The sequence below is a fragment of the Spinacia oleracea genome, chromosome 2 (genome assembly GCF_020520425.1).
Source record: "Spinacia oleracea cultivar Varoflay chromosome 2, BTI_SOV_V1, whole genome shotgun sequence".
Classification (NCBI taxonomy): Eukaryota; Viridiplantae; Streptophyta; class Magnoliopsida; order Caryophyllales; family Amaranthaceae; genus Spinacia; species Spinacia oleracea.
Genome location: NC_079488.1, coordinates 54660719 through 54686984, shown reverse-complemented (window position 1 = coordinate 54686984; position 26266 = coordinate 54660719). Strand labels below are relative to the sequence as shown.

General features: G+C 35.7%; 1 protein-coding gene across 1 annotated transcript; it reads left to right on the top strand.

Moving 5' to 3' along the window:
• The first annotated feature begins 1804 nt into the window (after positions 1–1804).
• Positions 1805–25065, top strand: LOC110789018 (uncharacterized). Its single transcript, XM_056836818.1, has 18 exons — positions 1805–2029; positions 2193–2420; positions 2590–2779; positions 3862–4170; positions 4277–4366; positions 7030–7503; positions 7853–7960; positions 12109–12239; positions 12334–12466; positions 13030–13390; positions 13498–14039; positions 14131–14310; positions 14384–14542; positions 16480–16554; positions 18085–18229; positions 19061–19251; positions 23108–23323; positions 24275–25065. Exons 2-18 carry the CDS (start codon positions 2233–2235, stop codon positions 24917–24919), a joined length of 4137 nt encoding a protein of 1378 aa, XP_056692796.1. The 5' UTR covers positions 1805–2029; positions 2193–2232; the 3' UTR covers positions 24920–25065.
• The last annotated feature ends 1201 nt before the right edge of the window (positions 25066–26266 follow it).

Sequence of the window (26266 nt, the reverse complement as noted above, 5' to 3'; positions counted from 1 at the left end):
CGATTATTTATAAACCTAAAAGTTAGTTTTATGTTTTCCGCTGCAAAATTCTGAATAAGCCGTTACGTTTTCACACGGGCGATGATACTTTGATAATTCTCTATAGTTATGTTTTAAAAGGGTTATTTTAGAAAAAAAGGGATTGTCGGGGTGTTATAATTATATTATTATTAATACTATCATCTTTTTAAGAATTAGTGTCATATAATGAATACAGATACGGATAACAAACTTGAACTCTTGATTTTTATATTTTACAAGGTTGTCTCAAACATTTTATATGCCCAATTTTAATAAACAAAATGAGACCCATATCCATATTTTTTTTATAACGGACCCTAGCCTATACTTAATCTTAAATATCAAAAATAAATTATGCCACATTCTCATTATCGTAATATTTTTTCCATAATTTTAAAAGTTAGTTGAAAGGAAAAGTGGCTTATTTATCGTATATAGTGATGTCATATTGTCAATGTGCCATGTTTTTTGGGAGACCCCGTTCATCCACCCCCAAGTGGATTATTTGTCGAAAGTAGTGACGGGTACGCGGATAAATTTTTAGATTGGACATGCATGCATTGCTAATCATTCATCTAATTGATTATGAATATGTAAAAAAAGTTACTACTAACTTACATATTATAATGTTTTATTTATTACTCAATTACTCTAATCAGACAAACGTATTGTCAAAAACTCTAGAATAAGTACTCCGTATTAAAATTCAAAAATATATTACCAAAAAAAAAAACTGAGTCTACGGGTGGGTTATTTTAGGCCGGGATACTGGATACACCGGAGGGGGAGTCATGAAGCAGGGATACATTTTACTTTGTACCTCTCGAGACGGGGATTGAGAGTGGTGTATCGTTCCTATCGTGGATGGAGGGGATACAGATGAGAATTGTAGGCGGGTATAGTGTGCAGGCCTCGCCTCGCCTCAAAGTCATCTCTAACTGAATACATTAAATGGTGTAATTAGGTGTTAAGTGGTCGGGTAATGAAGTTAATGGGGGGACTGTGCGAGTATTAATTGGGTATTACTATCGAAGTGAATGGTGGATGAGATCATTAAGTTTATTCTTGACACAACATGCAATGTGAATGAGAAAGAAATAAATTTATTTATGTACTCTTATTTGTTTTAACTGTTTTAATAAATATGACACCGAATGGGAAATAACAAATTTATCCATCATTAATTATAATTTGGAGGTTAGTTATAAGCTCTATTTTGATGATAATTGTCTACCATATTTCATATAAATTTATGTTTAGATTATAAATCGTGCATCACACGGGTATTATACTAGTTACTTTATACTAAAACAGACACCAGGAATGACAAGTGTCACTTCCTAGTGCAATATTTTCCTGCCAAAAACCATTTTCCTAAAAAAATAATATCTGTTTTATTTTATTTTTATTCTCTATCTTTTTAAAAATATTAGTTTATAAACTATTGCAATAATAGATACTACGTAATAATAATTTTGCTAAATACTTTTTGGTAATATTTTAGTCAAATCGGTATATTAATATGAAAAATATATTAATTCGATAGATTGGTCACATTAGCATATTACACATATATATAATAATATGCATGTTAGATGAATAAATTTAAATGAGTATATTCAAAACTTTATAATTATGCAGTAGTTTGGGGATTTTCACTTAAATATTTGTAAAAGTTGTTCATAATCCGTGCGTGCACGGGATCTAATCTAATTTGAATATTTATAAGATCTATTTTAATGATATAAATTTATATAGATATGCCTATATTGCCAATATGCTATATGGGTAAATCGTTCTTCGCTTGTACCTCCTTTCTTTTCCTCCCGCTTCCTCCTCCTGCCGTACGCAGCTGCTCTTACCTCCTTCCTATTCCTCCCGCCTCTTCTCCTGTTAAAACATTCCAACAATACAATCTTATAGTCTTGTCAACACCTCCAGACTCCAGTCGGCGGCGCATCTGTCAACCACCCCTCCTCCGCCGCTGCTATTATCGGTGTTGACGACAGTGTGTAACTTCTTTTCCTTTGGTCTCATGTGGGGTTGATGGTTTTTGCCTGTTATGATGGTTTGAATTGGTTAAATATTTTCTATTGGGTTTTATGTTGCCTTTGTTTTGGTGTAGTAATGTCTATACCCACTTCATAATTGTGTTAGAAATCATATTACAGGTGAAATTTTTGGAATTCATAGGTCGTCAGCCAAAAAGAAATGGAATTGCAGGAGGGTTTTTCGATGAGTGATGAAACTCAAAACAGTAGCTTTTTCTTTCAGCTTAAATCGTGCTGTTTGGAGCTTCTTGACCTTCTGCATCAACCTAAGAAGCAATCATGTGCTCTTTCTCAATTGCTCGTCCTTCTTCGCTCTTCAACTTCCGAAGCCATTCAACCTTTGTTTGAGTATGAGCTCCCCTCTCATTTGGTTGCATTTTTATTGTTGTTGTAATTGCTAATCCAAACAGTTGCACTAGATAGCAGGTGAAGGGATGACAATTATATTTGTGGGCATGCCTCCGACCCCATCTTTTGTTTACTTTAATTCTAATTCTGTCCTCTATTTTGCTTTCAGCTATACCTTGTTTCCGTTGCTGCTTCTATTGGATGCAGCAGTGGATTGCCGATCTGTTCAGAAACGTAATTCTGAAGAAAAATCTGCAATTCTATTTGCGAAAAATAATGTGTCTGATGCTGTTTCAGAAGGCGTGCTTCAGTGTTTGGAAGAACTCTTAACTAAATGTTGTTTAGGTTCCGTGAATCAGGTTGTGTATCCTTTGTAACACTTCTATCCACACCACTGCACCCTTACTAATGTCTCAAGGTTTTATATATGTTTGTCGTTCCTGTGCCAGCTGCAAAAGCATTATCTTTTATGCATTCTAAGTGCAACTTTTATTATTAACTGCTTTTCTTTATATTGTTCTTTTCAGAAATAATTTTGAGCTGTAGTTTGTTCTTTATATTCTTAGTTTCTGGTTGTGTCTGTGTTGGGAGAAATATTTCCAGAGGGAAATCAAAAATTTTGATGAATTTCTTTCTTTGATGATTGGTTCTGATTTACACGTTTTAAGCTGTTAAATCAGCAAAGATAAATGGCAAACGTCATACAGATGAATAAGGAAAACTAAATGCTTCTTTGTTCAATTAGTTGAAAATTGTTTTAAAGTGCAATTGGCCGTTATAATTAAGATGTATTCCGTATCTTTTTAGGGGTTACATAAACCACTTCCAGCCGTATTTAATTAGGGGTTACATTTCTATTTTTGGTAAGTTCTCTACCCCACTCCTGAATTATTTAATATATATCTTTTTTTCCTATAGGGATCACTACTACAATAAACTCCATCTTCTTTGATTAAAACACTTATCCCACTATCTTTTTTTCTAATTGTTTATTACTTCCTCCCCCACTTGATTTAATATTAAATTACATTCAACCCTCATTTCTTAATACTTGTGTCGATCAACATGTAACACCTAAAAAAATACAGAGCGTGTACCTTCATCATAATGGCAAAAAAACACGAGGCAGTAATTTATAGACACCACTGTGGACAATTGAATTGAAGAGCTGCATACTCTTGATCTTCAAGCATACAATAATAGAATGGAATTCTCTTGAATTTTGAGAATTTTTTTTTTCATCCCCAAACGTGTCGAATTTCTATTATTTTGTCCTCTTTGTTTGATAACCAAACTGAAAAAAAAAAATCTAAATATAGTTTACTTGGGAAGTATGCTTCTTCCAACTTAATGCAGCCATAGTTGTCCATACGTTTTCATGATTGGAGTTTGAACATTGATGCTACATGTGACCTGAAGGTTTGAGTCTACTTTCTAGCAGATGACTGTTGTGCTGAAGACGTTAACTCATGGTGCCATGCTATCACCATCCGAGGCCGCAGAAGAGTTTCGAGGAGGAGTAGTCAAGTGCTTTAGGACATTGATTTCCAATATAATTCTGTGCTCCGACACATCTTGCTCCTGCAAAGAAAGTTTTAGTCGACCTCCCCTTCTAGATATTGAAGATTTAAAATGCTCAACTGTTGAACACTTGGAGCATCATTCATATCCGAAGGAATGCTTAATTGCATTTCTGCAGTCAGAATGTGCTTCCGCTGCTGTTGGACACTGGCTATCTATCCTGCTAAATGTACGTTGATGCCTTGTATCTGCATATTATTTAAAAAAGCTATTGTCTTGCTTATGCCTTTTCTCTTTGGTATATGAGTTTTTCTTATTGATTTGTTTGCACCAAGATTGCAGAGACCGAGAGCTCACGAGGTCTTAGGGGAAGTGCAAAAATTCGGATAGAAGCACTTTTGACCCTACGTGTGCTTGTAGCAAAGGTAAAAATGAAGTTATCTTGTTGCTTATTCCCAAAGTTGCTAGTCGAGCAAGTCGATTGTGAGTTGAGGGGTGCTCGACTCAACTCGAAAATAGCTACTTGCTCGTGCTCTAAGTTGATCTCATAACTAGAGAAGCTAAGTACTCGACTCACTTGAATCCATTTTTTTCCTTTAAGCCCGACTCTAGTTCATCAAGTGCTATGCTTAGTAATTGAGCTGAGTTCAGTAATGGACTCAATCCCACAGGGCTCATTGTAGAACTTAATGCAAGCCTATGAAGATGCCGAAGTTAAAAAAAAAAAAACTTGAGTTAGCTTGTGTTTATATTTTTATTTTTATAGTCGTTCTTTCCTAGTACTTCCAATTTTTTTTTCAAGGTGGGGTTTTGAACTTTATGCTACATTAAGAAGTCTGGTGTTTCTAAGAATTCTTTTCTTTTTCATAAACTTTTATTTAGTTTATGTATTTATTTGCATTTGTTAAGTGTGAAATTTCTCTTAAAAAATACCAAATTATTTTTAAAAATATAGTACTAAGTCACTACATATTTCATTCTCCCTCCGTCCCATATTTATAGTTCCGTTTGACTAAATACACGGGTCTTAAGAAAAGTGGAGTGTAGTACATATGAAAGTGTAATATAGTACATTGATAATTGTAGAAAGTGGAATATAGTACATGGAAAAGGGAAATGTAGTACATAGGGAAGTGGAATATAGCACATGAAATTTTTTTGTTGTGTTTTCAATGCATTTTTAATTAACTAGTTTTTAGCCCGTGCGATAAGGTTACATGTTTTTTTACATTGTGTTCCATACGGATTTGATATTTTAAAACCAAATTATTCAACACTTATTTGAAAGAGTAACAAAAATGTTGATGAAAAAGTTGAAGGTGATGAATAGAGCTAATGAACACAAAGAGTTTTTTAATTAAAATTTAAGAAAAGTCAATTAATATCTTTATTTCGAAAAAATAAAAATGAAGTAGAGTTAAAAAAAGATATAAGTGTTTGTGTTTTAAAATATTAGTATAGATATATTATATGGGAAAGTGGAGAATTTAATGGCAAAAAGTAGAAATAAGACTATAACTTTGGGAAACACGATGAGAAAAACAAGACTATAAATATGGGATGGAGAGAGTAATGAATAAAAATAACAGGAACTTAACTAGTTGAGTTAGAGCTTGCTCAATTTGACTCGTTAAGGTCCCGAGTCGACTTTTGACCGAGTTGCTCACGAGCTGCTAAACATAAGTACCATTCTTTTACCCAAAAAACTAGAATATAGTGGCGACTAGCCGACTAGTAAATCACCCGTGCGATGCACGATTATTGATCTAAATACTATTATTATAAAAGTGTTTAAAATAAATCTAATTTAATTAGGGAAAATCGTCTCTTTACATTAATAGATTAATCATCAATGTTTTATACTCTGTAGTATAATTCAGTAACTTTGAAAACAGACAATCTATATGATATCTTTTTTTAGTCAGCCAGCTCTTGGAAAAAATTGACTTCCACCTAAAATGTCCTCACTTTTGTATTTACTCTTTTAAATTTGATATTCTTAGTGAAATATATTTTGATTATTTTTGTTTTTTGAAAATTGAAGCACGTATGTCGTGCATTTAAATCTTGTGTCTAAATAACAACACTCGTGGTAGATACATGAATTTATGAAATGAGTTCTTAGGACTGTCAAATCGGGTCATTGGTCGGTTACAATTCAGGTATAATCGGGGTTTTGGTCTAATTGGATAATGTTTTGTTCAGGGTCATTATGTCCATGGGTATTGAATGTTAATTATTTTTTTTAGGGTCACTTCGGTTTTTCCCGGGTGTCGGTCGGTTGGGTCATTTTTAACAGCCATATTCTAAGCCTAATTTAAATGTTAGAGATATTGTACTTCTACTTTTAATAATTTTATTTTGAGGAATGATTGAAAACTTAATTTGTAGGAATTGGATTTCTGATCTACTATAGTTTCAATGCCACATAAAAGTCACAATATAGCATATCGATAATGTTAATTTTTTTCTTCGAGATTGTCATTGATCTACTGGAACTTACTTTTTTTTATGACCGATAACCGCTTTATGTTATGGAGAGTATATTTTCTTACTCAAATTCTGTATCATCCTTTTTAGTCGGTATAATTTTTATCCCTATCTTATCTCCGTCCATCATCAATTCATCGCCTATCCCCGTATCATTAAGGCAAATATTCAACCATCCTCATACTTAACTCCATTAAGCTCGTATTTAGCCAGTAGTCATGCATCCCCAAACAAACGATGCATGTATCATATCTCTTAGCTAGGTTTATTTATAGAATTAAGTAGATAGAGCTAATTGTATATGGTTGCATATGGTTGCATATTTATGTATAACTTCATATCCACCTGCTTGCTATAAAAATATATTTACGTATTTCTTCTTAATTTTCTCAATGGGAAGGTTTGTAGATTAATTTTACAGGAATATTCAGTAAAAATCAGTTTCACTGTTAAAACAAGTTTCAATAAAAAACAAAAATCAGTTTTTATTAGTGAAGAGAATAGGACATAAATGGTCATTCTCATTCTTGTAATGAAAATCTGAGTGATATTTGATACCTTCTCAATGATTCAATGAATGTCCATTCCCCTTTGGCAGGTTGGTACTCCAGATGCACTAGCTTTCTTTCTGCCTGGAGTTGTTAGTAAATTGGCTAGAGTTCTGAATGTCTCCAAATCTATGATTAGTGGGGCTGCTGGAAGTACAGAAGCAACTGATCATGCAATCAGAGGCTTGGCCGAATTTCTCATGACAGTCCTTCAGGATGACTCCGGTACACGTGACCCTCATGCGCTCGTTAACAGTTTGCCTGGTTTTCTTTCACATGAGAATGAATCCCCACAATCTTTTATGGAGGAGCTACGCCATTTGCATGTCAAAGCTGAGGATCGGATTCCAAATCCAGCAAATGAATCATGTGTAAATGCAGTCATTGTCATTGGTGAGCTTCTGGAGAAGCAAAGCCCCAACATCAGTGGTGGACTAGGGCCTTTGCACGTCAAACGTACGAGAGATTGGCTTGAAAAAACTTCAGTCAATGTTAATAGTTTGCTGAGCAACTTATTTCCACACGTATGTTAATAGATTTAATTTGTTATCTGATAGTAGTTTGTAGAATGAGGTTGTTTTTCATGAGCTGGTAAGCTTTACCTTGATTCTGTTTTATTTTATTTAATTACGTTTTTTAATTAATTTACTTCATTTTCAATCTCCGAGGTTGTTTCAATGATCTATGAACTATTCTTTTCTATTTACACTGTAAATGTCAGAAATTGAACATATAGGTGAACCCCGAATCTCTTTACTGTTAATATTGCCAAATATCAGGATTAGTATCGGCCTTAGCTAGTTCAGAGCTATCTCTTTCATTCTTAACTATTTTGTTTGGCCTGCTAAATTATGCTTTCAATGTTTTTGTCAGATATGTGTGCATCCATCCAAAAGAATAAGGCGTGGGCTTCTCTCTGCAGTACATGGACTATTATCGAAGTGCAGTTGTATTTTGAAAGAGAGCAGATTGATTCTTTTGGTAGGAAGACAATCATTACCGTTCTTCGTTCACCTTTATATTTGATTCTTGCTCGCCTTTGATTAGCTCTGTTGAACATTATACTTGGTTGTGGGCTCCCAGGGAGGTCTCAGGTACCTATAAATCTTTAGTGACTAATCGTTAATATGACATGTCAATGTAGTGCCTAGTGGTTTTGGGTTTGGCTTTGTGCTTCTGAATTGTTTGATTAAAAGAAGTGCTAGGGTACACGCTGATTCTTGGTTCGTGTAATATCCAGATCACCGAAATTGTCTTCCATAACTGAACGTCCCTGTAGGATTTTGAGGCACTAGTTAACTGGCTGCTAGAATTGTATTTTATTTGTAAGGCCACCACCCACCACCCACCAACCCACCTCCAGGTTTTGAGTCAAACGAGTACATCTTAAAATGCGTATGTTCCTAGAGCGAGTAGTGCCTACACCAGTGTTCTTTACTTTCAAAACTACATCATAGTTTTTAAAGGTAATATTCACTAAACTACACTGCAGGCTCTTATATATATATATGTACATGTTTTTTTTTTAAATTTTAAAAGTTCAGGTAATTTTCAGGTTCATCTTATTTGAACTGAGTTTCATTCTTCTGCTGATTCACTTTTCTAAGACCACATATTTTTTTTGTTTTTTTAATTTTTTAATCTAAAAGTTCAGGTTCATTACTTTTGAGCCTAAGGTTTAATTTTTTTGATCTGAAGGTTCATGTACAAAATTTAAGTATTGTACTCATATTTAGTGATATAGCCAGAACAGGGAAGAATGTGTATTTAATCTATTAATTGTTATCTCTTGTTAGTTTTACATTCCTTTTTTATTAGTTAAGCGTCTAATACATCAATAGAACCAAAGAATTTTGTCAGACACCAGAAGAGTTTATAAGAAACGGAGGAAGTGCAAGAAGATAATCGGGGATAACATACTCTTAATTTGACTAGCAGTTTTTCAAATAATTGACAAAGTTTAATATAATTGAGGATTTTCAACAATCGTCCATAAATCCTTTTGACATCTGAGAAAAGGCTAGTAAAATAAGGGTTTTAATCTGCTGTGTTACAGTTAGAATAACACTTTCAGATGCATCATCAACCTTGCTCCACAAATGGGCTAAGACAGCCACTCCATCCTTGATACATATCTCATACCTGTTCAACATCTACCTCTAAATAATTTTGAGTTTTTCAAGCCATGCAAACCAAATGAATGCTGTTGTCTTTTCCTTGTTCTTTTCAAATTTTACGTGCTATTCTTGGGCACAGACTTTAAGTTGGGTGCACCTTTGGTGAACAACCTGCAATCTGATGAACTTTGAACTTTGTAGTCCAGATTTTGGAATAATATGCTTTTTGGGGGGTTTTTTAAAATGCTGGTGTGATCAGTTGTACTGACTTTCTGCTTTCATTTTTTAGTTGTCAATTGCTGTTGGCTTGAGTTTTGATGCTGGGATGACTTTGTTGTGTTAAATTTCTCTTGAATTCTTGATTGATTATTACTATATCCATTTCTCTAACTGATGGTTTATGTATAATACTTCAGTAGGTAAATTAAACCCAACATAAAACTACTAATATTTTCTTTTGACAGGGGTAAAACCATCAAATAGTTGAATGTGAGTTAGAAAGTCAACTACTTTATTAGACTTATAGCAATGCATTTTAAAAGAATGTTAAATTTGTCGAAGTTTAAATTGGAATTTTGAAACAAGACTTATAATGAACCAAACAATTCTGTAAAATGACATTATATAAGGATCCAACAATATTTTTGTCTAATACTCCCAACATATCCCCATCCCAATATGGGAGGAACTTTTTTGTTTAGACAGAGTGGAAACTTTGGTCATATTCCTCTGAGTGCACAGTATATCTGATAACTTCTTGATAGCCTATGATTGTATTACTCCCTTGCGAGAAAAATAATTAGTTGATTAAATTTGTAATAAAAGGAAAACTAAAGCTGTATCACACATATATCTGTACCCCTAAAAGCAAAGTGATGATGATAAAGGAGCAAGGATATAGAAAACAACAGAAATAGGAAAAGGAAAAGAAGATAAAAAAATGAAAAAGGACCCTGAGACTCTAATAGCTTCTTGTTTGTCTCTGCATTGACTTGCTTGATATCAATCTTTGTGCACTTGTTCTTTGTTGACTGATGAAGTCCCTACCACAATGAGGATGGTTAGAATGCCAACTAAGATAATCTATTTCATTTGCTTTCCCATTTTCAGAGAAAAAATTAGGAGGCTTTTTGTGTAAGAAAAAGGTGAGACTTTCTGTGAGACCTGAAGATTTTAGATGAAGAAATCAAAGACCTCTAATTCTTAAACATAGAAAATTTACAAAAAACAAAGAGAAACACAAGCACACCACTGGAAATAAAAAAGAAGCAAAATATATTGTCTAATGAGAGAAATGGAAATATGGAATCTATTATTGGGAGTGAAAATTCTAAAAAGCTATATTGCTCAGACACGGACTTAAGTGTCATGTCGGATCCCGATCCAAAATTTTGCAGAACAACGACACAGTCAAAGGAGATGGAGTGTCTTCTAGTTCTTTAGACACGATTATCGTATAAAGTGTCGGAAAAATTCCCACCCCAGATTATTTTAATACTTCCTTCGTTCCTTAAATATTTCACCATGTTGAATTTACGCGTCCCAACACACAACTTTGACTCTTAATCTCTTGAATTATGCATAAGTAAAAATTATAAATAATTGATATTTAGAAAGTATACATCGATACGAATCTAACAAGATCCTACATGATTACATATTTTCTTACATATATATTAACAAAGATGGTCAAGACACAGCGTATAGTATAAAAGTCATAATGATGTGATATTTGTGGAATGGAGGAAGTATATAAGAAATGAAAAAGAAGAGGATGGCAAACCTAGCTTTTTTATTTCTCTTCTACCCTCGTCGTTTCTCTCTCCCTTTCGACTCTTCACCCTCCTGTCCTCCATCTCTCTATTAAACAAGGTTCGGTATTCAAAGATTTTTGATTCTGATAACATCGGGTAAGACTAATTTGTTCACTGATGATGCTCAACTTCATCTTGGATACCAAAAATTGAACTTTTTGATTCTCTTTTCTCTTCTCCTCTGATCCCGATACTTGATTACGGATCCATTTCCCGACACGGTTGTTGACATTTCGCCGGACACCTTTAGAGTATCACGTGGTGTTAGACACCTGCCACCCTTGGTCAACCACAGTGTCGAAGTAATGTAGCTACCAAGTACTAATGCTTTAATGGAAGAAGGGGGTGGGGGTAGACAAAGTTGCTTGTAAAAAGTATTGTTACAAGACTTACAGCTTACATGCTTGGTTAAGATGGTTTATCAACTAACACAGGTGTAATACAACATATGATGAAGCTTTCGTGTCTTTACTTCAAATAGGATTTTGAAGCATTCACAGGTAATGCATTATTGGGGTAAGTGGATGAAAATAATGAAGCGACCTAGCTTGAAACATAGGCATTTATATGACACGCGTTACACAGTGTTGGACTTTGATAGAATATTGGGCATAGGTACACTAAAATATTTTGTGTTATTTTGGAATGATTACACCAGTTTCCAACATGATTATGACATGAGCACAAGAAGGCCGGTATAGGATCAGATTAACATAATATTTGACTGATGTCTTGAAGGTTCATCAACTTTGCCAAATCTTGCCAGGGACTTAACTTGTACAGTACTGTTTTGTAATACTCCGTACCAGATTATATTTGGTTTTATTCTGTGAAGATACACAAGCACTCATTGAGAATATTATACTTTTTATTTGGAAGTTAGTGTTTTTTCCTTATCAATTACTCCGTAATTGTTATATATTCCCCCTTTCCATTAGTAATTGTTTTTTTTGGCAAGTAAAGAAATATAACCAAAACATAGAGCTAACACAAACATCAAGCCAACATATCTTACAAATCATCTACCCAGCACCCCTTGATGGAGGTGTATTAATGAACTTTCTTAAGTTACCCTTGAAATGTTTCTTTGATCATTTTTCAATTCTAAGTGGAACATGCTTGGGATGTCTTTCAAAACTTCGTAATCAATCTATTTTTCATATTGCTAGACGATTCTTATAAATAATTTCCGTTGTAGGAATGCTTGTGTTATTTGGTTTGTGATGATTCTAAAGATGTTTCGATACCCGCACAAGATTTCCTTGGATTCTTGTTCTCCTCAAACGGAAAATACGTTATAGAGGATGATTTAGCTGAAATTTTTAACAGGTCCAATAATCACTTTTCCTCAGTTTATTGGTTACGTATTCTTGATTTTTAACAGAAGCTTACAATTTTACTTTTCGTTTTTTCTTAAAAGCAGGCTACTTGAAAAGCTCCCGAAACTGGTGCTTGGATGTGAGGAATCTTTGGCCCTTGCTTCTGCTCAGCAGTTGCTTGCTGTGATCTATTATTCTGGACCTCAACTTGTTTATAATCACCTTTTGTGTTCTCCTGTATGTCCTTTCCTCAGTTTTATCAGACTACAGCGTAAATCTGTCCATCATTTTGCTGTTCCATCCATTTATTGAGTACTGGTCTCACTGGTCTTGATAGGATGCCTTTGTCTTTTCTTCTTCAGGAGAACTAAAAGCTAATTCTTAAGTACCTGATGTTATACTTCTACTATCAATTGGATGTGGTTTCTGTAGCTACATGATAACCCGTTATCTGAGTAGGTTAAGTAACCAGAGGGTGGAGTGGAAGACCTAAATTGTGCAGCTAAATGAGAGGGAACTGTTATCAAATGAAGGGAAAAGCTTTCCAAATATACCATTATAGCTTTACATTACACCACAAGCTAAGGAAACGCTGTATTTTGAGCCCAAGCTGTGGTGTGTGTTGGGGGGGGGGGGGGGTTGAATGGTTGATCCCACGTGAACTGACAGTTAAAGATAGCTTTCCTACCAGCTTTATATGTTCTATACGTCATTATGTTTGAAATATACACACCTTTGAGCTTCTACTAATTGATTTATGAGCTATTTGTCACAACTGATTATAATATATGATCATGCAGATTAAAGCTGCGAAGTTATTTGATGTATTTTCTCTATGTCTGAGTGAGGAGTCAGTCTTTGCTGGCTCTCTTGGAAAATTAGTCGTATCGAGGCCTTCTTCTACTGGATACTTGCATTCACTCGCAGAGCTGAAGGTTGGTAGTATAAAGTCTGTAGACCAATATCCTGTCATTAATGCCAGTACATCAGATATCTCGAACATGCGCACTTTGGTCCAGGAAATACAGTATTCCGAAGGGCAGACCTATGAGAATTATGAACTTCCACGTATGCCTCCTTGGTTTGAAAGTGTAGGCAGTCATAAATTATATGAAGCACTTGTAGGAATTCTGAGACTTGTGGGTTTATCCTTAATTTCGGGTAATTGCTACTTTTCAAGTGGAGTATTTTTTGATTGGATCCTGATATTCTCGTCAGTGTTATCACTTTTATTTATCTTACTTCTGTTCTCTCTCTGTATCAAACAGTTCGTAGTAATGAAGTGCCTTTATCAAAAGTGATTGAGATTCCATTGGATAATTTGCGTAAATTAGTCTCTGAGATACGTAGCAAGGAGTATAATAGAGAAAGCTGGGAATCTTGGTACACTAGGACACATTCAGGACAGTTGCTGCGACAGGCTGGAACTGCTGCATGTATCCTTAACGAGATGTTATTCGGCATGTCAGATCAAGCAATCAATCTGTTCGAAAAAATATTTCACAAGTCTGGAGCAAAACTTGAAGAGAAGCAAAAGAGTTATGCCACTTCTTTTGGTCAGCCCTGCCAAGTGCAATATCATGCTGCTGATGGGTCTCTTTGGAGGACAAATGGAGCTGAGAACATGAAGCAGCATGTCATTGGTTGTGTCGGTACCATTTTACATGAGTACATAGCTCCTGAGATTTGGGATCTCCCTGTTATACATGAAACATCTCTTTTTCTATCTGGCTGGAAGTCTGAAAGTATTAATAAGCACTTCTTCCATGATGTTGCTGCATTACACCAGGAAATGGCATTTTCTCAACTTGTCAATTCAGATGCTATGATTTTTCTTACCACATGTTTAGCTCTCAGTTGATGGTCACTATACTAACATTTTTCATATTTGTTACTAACAGGTCCTCATCGAGGGAATTGGAATCTTTAATATGACCCTTGGCGAGCATTTTGCATCAAGTGGATTCCTTTGTTCCTCCCTGTATCTGTTGCTTGAAAACCTGATGTGCTCAAACTCTGATGTCAAACATGCATCTGATGTTGTGTTACGTTTAATTTCTTCCACATCTGGGTGTTCATCGGTAAGAGGCATACTATGTCTCATGTCTTTACTCATTTCTTTGTTTCCTGACTTCCTTCCTAAATATTACACAGGTTGGTCACCTAGTTATGCTAAATTCAGACTATGTTATTGATTCATTGTGCCATCAACTGCGTCATTTGGATCTGAACCCTCATGTCCCAGATGTGCTTTCTGCAATGCTTTCCTGTGTTGGAGTAACTCATAAAATATTGCCATTATTGGAGGAGCCGGTATGTTCCAACTTCCAATATTTTGGTAGTAAAACATGTTCTTCCATCCTTCCATCTTGTTTTTGGTTCTTTAAGTGTTTAATTATGAATGAAGAGAGAAAGAGTAATTCTCTTTCTTCAAAGTTAAATGCTATTCCTTCTAGATGTGGTTCTTCTCCCCCTTTGCCCAAGATTTGTAGCCTGCAGACTTATGGACCTTAGTCCTTGTTTGGTGAAACTAATGACTATACGTAGGATCTTATAGAAATATTGATTGGGGAATTTTAGGAGAGAGAAGAGATTAGAATCTATGGGGATATGGACAAGGGTGGGGAGGGGAAGGAGCTTACATCTAGTTAAGTACTTGTTTGGAGAATAGTTTATCGTTATTCTAATTGACATTGACTGGGGAAAGGAACGGGACACCTTGTAAGTATGCTTCTGGAGACATGGACATCGTACAAGATACTAGGCCTAAAATTTATCATGATTTGGCCCATGAGGCCATTTGAATTACGGGAAAAGAACTCTATCTGATTTCTGTGATCTGAACTCGAATTTTGGATGAAAGATCGAAACTTTAAATTGGTTTAAGGCACAAAATCACGAACTGATATGGAGGGTGAACGAAATGTTGATGGAGGGTTGATAGATCTAGCAAGTTTTGAGTTCTCTTCCTAATCTCAACTGGAAGATATTCAGGAATCTCAAAAGTGAAGTTTAGGCAACGAACCAAATAAGCAACGCTCAATTTAACTAAATTCAATTTGTCTTTCATTATAAACGTCCAACCTTTAAATAGGCTTTAATCACATGCATAAGAGTCATAATGACCTTAGGATAGCTTAAAACAACCAACTAAACAAAAGATAAGAATCTGCAAAAAGATCCTAAACCGAGTAGGAATCAATCTCGAAAAAAAAAAATCTGAAAACAAAGAGAATTCATACGGTCATACCTAAGAAACTCTAAATAAACTAGGATATTGGAGAATCCTACTACGTGTAGATTCGAGAAGGCGCCCACCTTCCTTGGCGTCTAAGACAAAGAATTTGCCACCTTCCTTCTTGTTTGTTCTCCAAGTAAAAGCGTATTTGAAGGAAAACATGCAATTACATGCATGGTCAAGCATCAACCAATCAACCATGCTTGTTTCCGCATCAATATTGTGGATGCATTGTTTGTTTCCGCATCAATATTTGTGGATGCATTGTTTGGCACCAAAGCTAAGACTTAGACTAAATTAGGGAGATGTGAAACATTTTGTTCACTTGTCACATGACCTTAACTATGGTATGGTTAGTAAGATGTTTGCGTGCATGCCATGATAAGGTTATTTGGCTGTAGTTAGAGTGACATTTTTTGCAAGCTTGTCATAACATGGTCCTGGCCTTAAAAAATTTGGAAAGTGATATTTGCTAGTGTAGTACAATTAAGCATTTTCTTTGGTTTGGCTTGCCTTAAGTAGACGCTAAAAAGTACAGAATTGCCGTGATGGAGCTTTTAAAGTTCCTAAAAAAACCACAATGCAACTTGGGAAGTCCCTGAAAATTCCATGATGAAGCCTTGACCATGCCAAGGGCATGTCATTGGCATTAATGGGAAGGAAACCCCTTGCATGAAAACTTGGGAACATAGACCTAAGCTGAATGACTCGGACTTGGGGAGTCCATTGCTATAATTGGTTTGGCAAGGAGCTATTGATTGGCTTAAGACATTGCATTAAAGTTTCGTACTATTGAATATTGATGTTTGTTCTTGATTTAAGTCATCAATTATTTCTTACATTATACTTCTAAAGTAAGGCCATAATCTTCATCATGTATTTGTGAGAAATTTGATTTGTCTATTGGTTCTCTTAGTGTTATATATAATATCCACTGATATATGTCACCCATTAGTTTTTTTATTTGGCTAGTTATGCGCTTCTGCCTCACACGTTTGAATGTCCTTTGTAGATGCGCTCTGTTTCAATGGAACTGGAGATCCTTGGGAGGCATCAGCACCCAGAATTGACTATTCATTTCTTGAAGGTTTTATTTTTATTTTTATTAGGACCTCTTCAGAAATTCTTATTAATGTTCTTCATACTGCTCATTGTACTTTATGTGTCATCTGTCTGCACTCTTGGTATTAAAGTACCTTCATTATCTTTGAAATATTCACTGGTTTCAAGGTGATAACATTTTCTGGATGCATTTTGTGCTGGGACTATATTTTATATTCCGAACTTTTAACGTGGAAAAGAAGTGTTCTGAAATCTTGAAAAAATTCTGCGTGGTTTTTCTCTAAAAACTCGGAAGGTTCCGCCAAAAAGAGTTAAATTTTGAAAACAGAGAGATATGCAGTCAATCCATTCATGTAAAAGTTGTTGGCTTGTGGTTTTCGCATATAATTTTGATTAACGTTCCCTAGGATGAGTAAATAGATGGCTAGCCAAAGACAAGTCCTAAAAAGAAGTTTAGATCAGCATTTGCACTTCCATCCGACTTAACATCAAAGAAACTGACCAGTTTCCAGCCCTTTGGCTGTTTTGTGGTAAAAAAAGGTTGCTAAGACTATATATTGTCTCGTGAGATTAGGGTTTTATGAACGTGGATCTTACAGTGCTAGCTTAAAACTTCTGAGAAGTTTTCTGGTGTCTTTGTTGTGGAATGTGCATTATTAGCAGGACGTTGCAAGAAAGTGGCAAGGCTGATGAATTCCTCTGCCTGTTTTGTTGATAAAGTATTTCAGAGAATTCTGGTTTGAAAAGTTTCTCAGCTCCTCATCCCCCTCATACTGGGAAAAGTAAATGATTTCTGGTGATGCGGGATCATTTGATGATGATTTACTCGGTCTTTTCTATATTAGTGTTTCTTTAGACTTTTGAACTCAATTGAAGCCTTGCATAGGAATTACTTTGGTTTTAATACAAAGGTGATAACTTGCTTATTGACCAACCAATCTTTTTATTTCTTTGGAGGCAAGTATAGTTACTTCGGCGACAAGCAAAGTGGCGCGCATCACTCAATTGAGTTCTAATAAGACTAGGAATTCTCCATATCCTAGTTTGTTTTAGTTTTGGCTAAATGTTTTTTACGATTCTACTTGGAGTAGGTTTTTCATGTTAAAGCACTTGGGAATCATTTTCCTATTTTAGTTGAATTCATGTTTTAGTTTGGCTACATGTTTTAAGAGTTAGGGACCCACTCGTCCTAAACTTAGTAGGAGTTGTTAAGGTTTGCTTTAGTCTCTATAAATACACAAGGGGATGTGCGAATTTATGCAGGTTATTGAAGTAAGTTTTCGAAGATTTTATGCTTGATTAATTTGTTCCTCTGATGAAGTTGGTGATTAATGCTTTCATGCTATCTAGATTTGTTTAAATTGCAGGTGATTAATTTCTGTAAGCAGATTAAACTTATCGATCCTTTAGCTTTTTCTTGGTGATGTCTGTAGAGACCAAACAAGAGTTATTATTTCCGCATCTTCATTTCTTCACGTAGATTAAGTATCATCTGGCCGCCATACTTGATTTTCGTTACTGCTATGTTTATAATGATATTTCACTTTTCTGTCAGGCTGTGGTGCAGATTGTTAAGGCAGCTAAGCACGAGGCCCACTTGTTGCCTGCTCAAGCAGAATCTTTTTTGGCATATGTTAATCGTGAAGCTTCTGATGTGAAAAAGGAACTTGGACGGGACACTATATGTGCAGGGGAGCCAGGTATATGAAACACTATATGCTCTGCTGGCAACAGAAAATCCACTGGTTCTCTGGCCATCCTTTCAAATTTTGTACCTATGTTCTGCTAAATATGCTAGGAGTTAGGACAGATTTATGGAATCTTTTATCTTACATGTTGAAAGAGGAGTACAGTTTTTAGTTTCAAATTCTGGTGCTTTATGGAAGTCTTCTTACCGTGGGGCCAATCGTCAATATTAGGCATTATTTCATTGCCAATGTGGACGTGTTGTTTCTCAAGGACTAGGCAATGGTTTTCTCTATGTTCTTACAATGTTTTCTGTGAAGCATGCAAGCCTGGCTGTGCGTGGAAGGGCTTTACTTCTTTTCTTCTTTGTTTCTTCTCTTTGTTTTATTTCGTGAAGCCAATATGATGACCTTGTCTGCTTGTGCAATGGTAGTTTTTGAGCTTTCAAACATCTCTCCTTGCTGTATATCATGATTCCCTACCGCTTTAGGCGCTTTACTGGTTTTAAGTTCTTTGCATTTAAATGCAATGGATTCCTCCCATTTGGATACTTTAAGAAAACTTGTTGCATACCAGTAGAAGGAATTTAGGAACCTGGCATAATTTACCCCTTCAGCCTACGAGGACCTATATATATCTATGAAATATAGGTAGAAATCACTTACAGCAATTTGCAAAAGAGAACAAAAATTTCCATATTATGAAAGATGCTAGGCATGGATATAGAAGTAACCTCAATTGTAAATAACTTGAGTGTGGAAACAGACCAATGCCCATATATTAGCTGTATTTTACTTATGTTTTAAATGGGCTCTTACTTATGATTACATGTCCTGCACGACCAGATAACTGTGCCTTTTTTGATGACCTTGATGAGAACATGGAGCAGTGGGAGAGTATTTTGTTAAAGCTAAATGACAAAAAGAGGTACCGTCGGATCGTTGCATCTATTGCCATCTCCTGTTTGACAGCTGTCACTCCGTTGGTTGCATCTGAAAAGGAACCAATATGCTTGATTGCATTGAACATAATTGAGGTATCTCCAATTTTTCTTCCAAGAGTATCATCTTTTGCTAGTATTTAGGGGCCGTTTGGCTAGTGTTTAGAAAAGTGCGCTTAAGCGCGAAGCTCTAGAGCAAAGCGCTTAATTAGGTCTCAGCGAAGCGTTTGTGCGTATGAAGCGCGTTGAATTTTTTTTTATTAATTTACATTAAAAGCTTATTTTTATATGTTGTTATTGTGTTTTGGACCACACCCTATTAATCCTTAACAATAGAAAGTGGGCCAAAAGAAAAGGAAAAAAAAAAAAAAAGACAACAGTCACAACAGTCGGCTCTAGCTTCTTGATAAACACTATGTTATATGGTTTATTTTTGATAAAACAAAGAGTAGTCTATTTTTGGAAGCAAATCTGATGTTTACATAATTTGTGGTTATTTTAGTAAGAAATATATGCATAATAGTAAAAAAACCTTAATTCTTAAAAAGTGCACTTCACTTCGATGAAGCTCGCACCTTGCGCTTGCACTACGCGCTTAGGTTCCGGGACTCATATCGCTTTAGTGCGTTTTGCTCTTTTTTATACACTGCGTTTAAAGGGTATGAAATCAAGAAAGGGGTAGGGGAAGAAAGGAAAGTAAAACTCTTAGATTTCCCTTGTTTGTTTAAAGAGAAAGGGAAAGAATAAAAAAAGAAGCCTCTTCTCCCTTCTTTAAAACTACCTACATCTCTCCTCTCATATCCACCTTTACCTCCACCTACACAAGCACACTAACACTACGGGCGGTTCCAGAAATTTTGGAATGGGGGTCCAAAATTTTCGACCAAGCAACATACTATAACTAACTTTTATTGTTTGAGGAAATCATGATTAACAATTTTATTTTGAAACTATCATAAATGACAAATTGATTACAAATATTTAGATTTTTTAATTAATTAAAAATCATAATCCGATCAATGTACCCACAAATCGCTATAAAGCACAAAAGCGGTGGTTATTGTTGACAAATCATTTTTGCTTAATTGGTTCATCCATGAATTTCAAAATTGTAATACTCCGTATTACTTCCTTCGTTCCTAAAAATTGTCCATTGGGAACTTTTGGATCAAACTTTAAAAAGTTTGACCATAAATTATCACTAATCTATTTTTATAAGAAAAAAATTAGTAATGTAGGGTCTTTCTAAGTTTTCTTCGATGTATATTTTTAAAATATCTACCTTTTATAATTTTTGTGCATATAGAGGTTAGTGATATTTAAGTTTTAAGTCTATCTTAGATACCGTAAAAAGTGAAAAGAAGCAGTATTTAAAAGGAGTAATATTTTTTTTGACACCTTAGAAGGGAGTACTCAAGTGGCTCAGACTTCACAAGTCCTACACGTAACAAGGCAATGTTCATAGCCTCCTACTCATACAACTAGACTAGTAGACATAGTACTATTTATTGAAAAGACATGTTTTGTTATTCACCTTTACCGCTCAACTTACCATGTATAAGTATATATATTTTTAATTTTTTTTTTGCAGGCTTTGGATTTTTTTTTTTAAATAATGGGGTTCCTTTGTATCCTATGAGAGCTACATGCCTACATGGGTCCTCCCATGACTAGCACCACCCAACACCAGAACCGAATGCGTTGCCTCACACAGTCACACTTGCACCACCCCACCTTACCGGAGCACCACCTCTTTCTCTCTTTCTATTTTTTTTCCTCTCTCTCTTAGATCTAGTGAAGTGGTTTTTTGGGTGGGTTGGGATGGTGTTTCGTGGGTGGGGGTGGGGCTTCGACATTCGAGTGGCCTGGATGGGGTTTTGGTGGTTGGAGTGGGGTTTTGTGGGTGGTTAGTAAGGTTTTTTGGTAGTTTGATTAGTTATAGGTGGTGGTGGAGGGTGGCGATGAAGGTGCCGGTAAGAGTGGCGGGTTGGGCAGTGGGTCTCTGGTAGTGTTGTATTATTTTGGTGGGTTAAGGAAAGAGATGGAATCATAGTTCAAGAGTTTGGGGAAGACATTACAAACATCAAAAAGTGACTCTCTTGCTCTTAATGGTTTTTTCAATTGATGTATCTTTTGCTTCCATTTGAATTTATAACTCTTCTCCTCTACCCTATGCTTTACATAGGCCTACCTCTGTTTCATAATGTTCTTAACATTTACTATTTGCACAAGTATTAAGACAAATGAGAGGAAATGTATAAAAAGGTGGGTGAGTGTAAGAAAAAGATGGATAGAGTAAGAGGAGAGAGTAAATATGTGGGTAAGTGGAAAAAAAAGATGGATAAAGTAAAAAAGAAAAAGTGAGTGGAGATGTGTAAATGTTGAGGGGTAAGAGAGGTAAGATGGTAATTTTCATGTCAAAAATATTATAAAGCACAATGTTCAGAACATTATGAAACGAAAATAGTGCACAAAATTATTGGTTGTGAAACAGGAGAGGGTCTAATATGTTATACGTAATGACTATAAATTATTGGGGTTTCTGCCTTTCTGGTGATATTGATTTCAGCGGTGAAGTGGCTGAAGTCTATAAGTTTATCGATGTTAGTGTTGTGCTTAGGCGTGTTCACTGGTCCAAACCTGGACCGGACCAAGACCGAAGATCGGAATTTTGATAATTCAAGACCCGGAGACCGGACCAATTATGCTTGGACCGGATCGGAAAGTCGGTCCAAAACCCGGACCGGTCCGGTTTGGACTGGTTGTAGACTTATTTCTAAATTTATATCTATACTATTATTAAAACTCAATGGCATTTCATACCATCCCGCCACCATTAGATGGCAAGTGACATGGCACCAAGTCATAGTCACATTGACATAATATTTTCTTACAAAAACATGAAGAAATGCAAATGTCAATGCTTGAACCCATGACCTCATGTTCATGAGCTAGAGCTTTAACCACTAATCCAATGATAGAACTTATGATATTTGAGCCATTCAAAATATATAAGTTATGTTATTAATACCCTGTATTAAAATTTTAATGCCTACCATAATTATACATTTTAATAATTTTTTATTAAACTAAACTATACTTACATTTTTTTTCATTTATACATTCATTTAGGTTCATTTACGATTACGTTTTTTTAGCAGGCCAATTCATTTACATTTACTTAGAGCTATAAAAAAAAGTAATTGCAATTTACACATAGGAAACGATTACTCCATACTTTATTTTTAATTCAAATTTAGTTTACTAAGATATTTAACCAAATTTTATATCGAATCACCCTTACATAAATAAAATATAAAAATAAATGATGCACAAATATTTATCTCATATTATATGTAAGTATTTAAATATCAAAATATTGTAATTATTTTTATTTAACTCAAATTTTATCAAGATCAATTATCAAATTACTTACAATCATCGGGGCATCGCCCGGGAGGCAATAACTAGTTTTTTCTACAAAACTATGGTCAAAAAGAAAAATTATACAGTACTATATAGAAAACTAATTGCTTAACGCTTTTTTTGAAAACTAAAATAAAATATCTCATAATAAAGTAATATTTCCAACATATTAAAGGAGAAAATCAACTTTTTAAATAGCTTATAGTATATTTTTTTAAGGAAAAACCGGTTCGGTGCAAAACCCGGTTTTAAAGAGTTTTCGTAACCGGGTTTTAGACCGTACCAGAGACGGAAAATAATATTTCTCGACCCGGATGTATCCAGTACGGTCCAGACCGGTTTTTGAACACCCCTAGCTGCGCTGCTGTCAAATTGGAGGATCACAGAATAACAGAAAGTTCCCTGTATTACCGCGATATTAGTTCAGTCAATGTTCTGTATTCTTCTCGATGTAAATGGGTTTATCTGTCTAATCAATTATGCAATTAGATAACTGATTCTTTTCTTTATTCTGTCATTCACATAGGATGGTATTGCTACACTTGAGAAAGTGGAGGAAGCATTCAGGCTTGAGAAAGAGACTAAAGAAGGCATTGAAGAAGTAGCAAGTTTGTGTTCTTTTTATAATCTCAAAGACATTCTTGATGCTGCTGACGATGGGACTGATGAGAATAGATTGCTTCCTGCCATGAACAAAATATGGCCATATTTGGTTGTTTGCGTTCGGAATAGGATCCCAGTGGTAAGCATCTATTTCTTTTGGTTATCCTAATAGAAATAAACTACTTCTTGCGTGTTTTTTTCCCGGTTTACTTGAATAGTTTGACTTTAGCACTATTCACATACCCTACTTTGACCATGTTTTGTGATTAGATTTTATTAGATTCTTCTTAAAATATCAAATTTGTCCTCTAAGTCACTTTGAATCAGAATGACTGTCACCTTGTGTAAAGGCACATCAAAGAGTGTGGTATAGGATGGACATGTTCTAGGCCTTAGGGAGTAGTCTTTCGTTCTTCTTGCTCTCTAGTTCTGTTGTATGTTGTTTATTTCATCTAGTATAACTCAATTAGTCACAAGGAAAGGTTTAATTGTTGGTTAAATGTGATAGCCTTAAGTCCTTAACTATTACTTGGGTTTTTGCTTATAGCAAAAGCCGTTAGTTCGTCTTTAGAGCTACATTTTCTTAATATGAAATTATATTTGTTTTTTCTGGTTATGCCATTACTTCGCTTGCCATTATTATAGTACTTCAAAGGAATTAAAACCCCTCTCCTTCTCCTGCCCTAGAAAGTTTCTTCGTCATTTTCTTCATCGCAGCTCTCTCTCAAATCTCCTGCACAATTTCTGAGAAACAAAATAAAGACGGAAACTTTTAGTTGTTTGAAGGTAGAAAAGATTAGATGGGTGTGGCAAGAGGAGTAGGAATGATGGTTTTAATTTTTAATATTTCTTCTGGAAAAAAAAGAGGTGAGGCACTCAATGTTGTAAATAGGTTTGTCCCTGCAGTGGTACATTGTTGGTAAAATGGTAGTTGACAACTGGTGCTTGGCCCTGCCTGCTAATATAGGGGAATTGAACTGGTATGACTATTGACTAAGTGTTTTTCTTCTCCCCTTTGTGCGTGTGTGAAATTGGTGTTTGGGGGTACAGATGTTGCTTACATTTTCTGTTGATTCTTTTGTACTTGTAGCCTGTTCGTAGATGTGCAGAAGTGATAAGCAATGTGGTTAAAATATGTGGTGGAAACTTCTTCTCTCGACGTTTCCATAATGACGGTTCCCACATCTGGAAGCTTTTATGTTCATCACCGTTCAAAAGAAAACCTAATTTAAGTGACGAAAAAGGACCAATACTACCTTATAGAAGTACTTCTCACACATTGGAAGATCCTGTCTCTGAATCTTCCAATCTGAAAACTCAAATAGCAGTGCTCCACATGATTGCTGAGTTATCACAAGATAAAAATAGTGCTTCAGCTCTTGTATTAGTATTCAAGAAAGTAAGTGGTATTGTGGTTGGAATAGCATGCAGTGGTGTGACTGGGCTTTGGGATGCTTCAATAGACGCCCTTTCTGGACTCGCATCAATTGATCCTGATCTTATTTGGCTCCTACTAGCTGATGTTTATTACTCTTTGAAGGAGGGAGATATGCAACCACCCAACTCTATATTTCCCCACCTTGGTGAAATTTTGCCACTGCCCATGTCTTCAAAAGATTACCTTTATGTGCAGTATGGAGGTCAGAGTTATGGGTTCGATCTTCATTTTTTGTCAGTGGAAAATGCCTTCAAGAAACTGTACCCTGAAATGTTTGTTATACTAGCACAACACTAGGTCTGTAGCAATTATGTATATAATCTGTAGCAATTATGTATAGTAGATGAATCATGAGAATGGATTGTATTATTATTCTTCTGTTGACTTAATATTTCTCAGATCTTGCCTACCGTGTGTAGCAGAAATTGGGGATATTTGTGGAAGATGAGAAGTTCCTCACATACTAATATGTGCTACTAACAGCTTGCACCATGTGCCGGCTCATTATTGTTGATTGACGTTGATGAGATGTAAACAAGGTACCTGCCATTTTAAACGAGGGAAATGTTAGTATAGTCCAAAGAAAGATTCAAATTCATCAAGTACAAAAAAAAAAAAAAAAATGAGAGTTGATTGAAAATGAGGGAAATGTTAGTATAGTCCAAAGAAAGATTGAAAGTTGCTCGATCGGGCCGTATGTCGAGTAAAATGCCCGATCGGGCGAAGGACCGCCCGATCGGGCGCGTGCTGAAAGAAGAAAGGAAGCTAATTTTTGCTCGACCGAGCGATTGCTGCCTGATCAACTCGAATGGCGAGTAGAATGCCCGATCGGGCGAAATTTCGCCAGATCGGGCGGATTGTGATGACGTCACGGGGAAGCTAAGGGATGGAATCTGAGCTGAAGAGGGCGTTTTGGGGCCGATTTGCAACCGCTCGATCCAGATCGGGCGAGGAGCGCCCGATCGGGCGCGCGTCGAAGGAACTGAAACTCTTTTATTTTTCCCGATCGGGCGAACTGTTGCTCGATCGGGCGATATGCAAGTTACTTGTAAAATAGGCCACGGGATCCTCTTTCCTTTCATTCTCATCTCCTTCTTCAACCTCAACTCTCTCTCTTCCTCCATTAAACCCCAACTTCATAAAGCTTCAAACCCTCATATCTCCTTCATTTCTCCACCAAATTCAACACACCTTAAATCAAAATCATCCTCTCATCATCCTCTACAACCTCAACCCATTTAATTCCAGATTTCTCCACCCTCCACAAAATCCCCAATTTCACCCAAAACCCCAAAAATCACAAAAAACTCAAATCTTCAACCATGGCTAACCGACCTAAGAGAAATTGCACCATCACAGGAAGGAATCAACGACATGCTTCCACAAGCCGGGCTCGTGAGCCAACACCACCACCGGCGCCGCCCCGGTTCGAATCGGATCCGGATTTTCCGAAAATCATCATTACCACGGAGTGGCAACGGGATCGGCTCGTCCACCTCAAAAAGAGGGAGGTAATTCCTACTCGTTTTATATGTCAAAAGTCATTGCATGATATGGGAATCGAAAATGATGTTAGGAGAGTTTTTCATGGTGTTGGCATAAAGGATATGTATGGCATGTTGCGTTTGACTTTTAGGAGATTAA

Excerpts from the sequence above, each read along its gene's own strand:
- LOC110789018 (XM_056836818.1), top strand. The coding sequence starts at position 2,233 with ATGGAATTGCAGGAGGGTTTTTCGATGAGTGATGAAACTCAAAACAGT. Across the intron at positions 2,780-3,861 it reads GTTTAGGTTCCGTGAATCAG|ATGACTGTTGTGCTGAAGAC; the intron begins GTTGTGTATCCT and ends ACTTTCTAGCAG. Across the intron at positions 13,391-13,497 it reads GGGTTTATCCTTAATTTCGG|TTCGTAGTAATGAAGTGCCT; the intron begins GTAATTGCTACT and ends TGTATCAAACAG.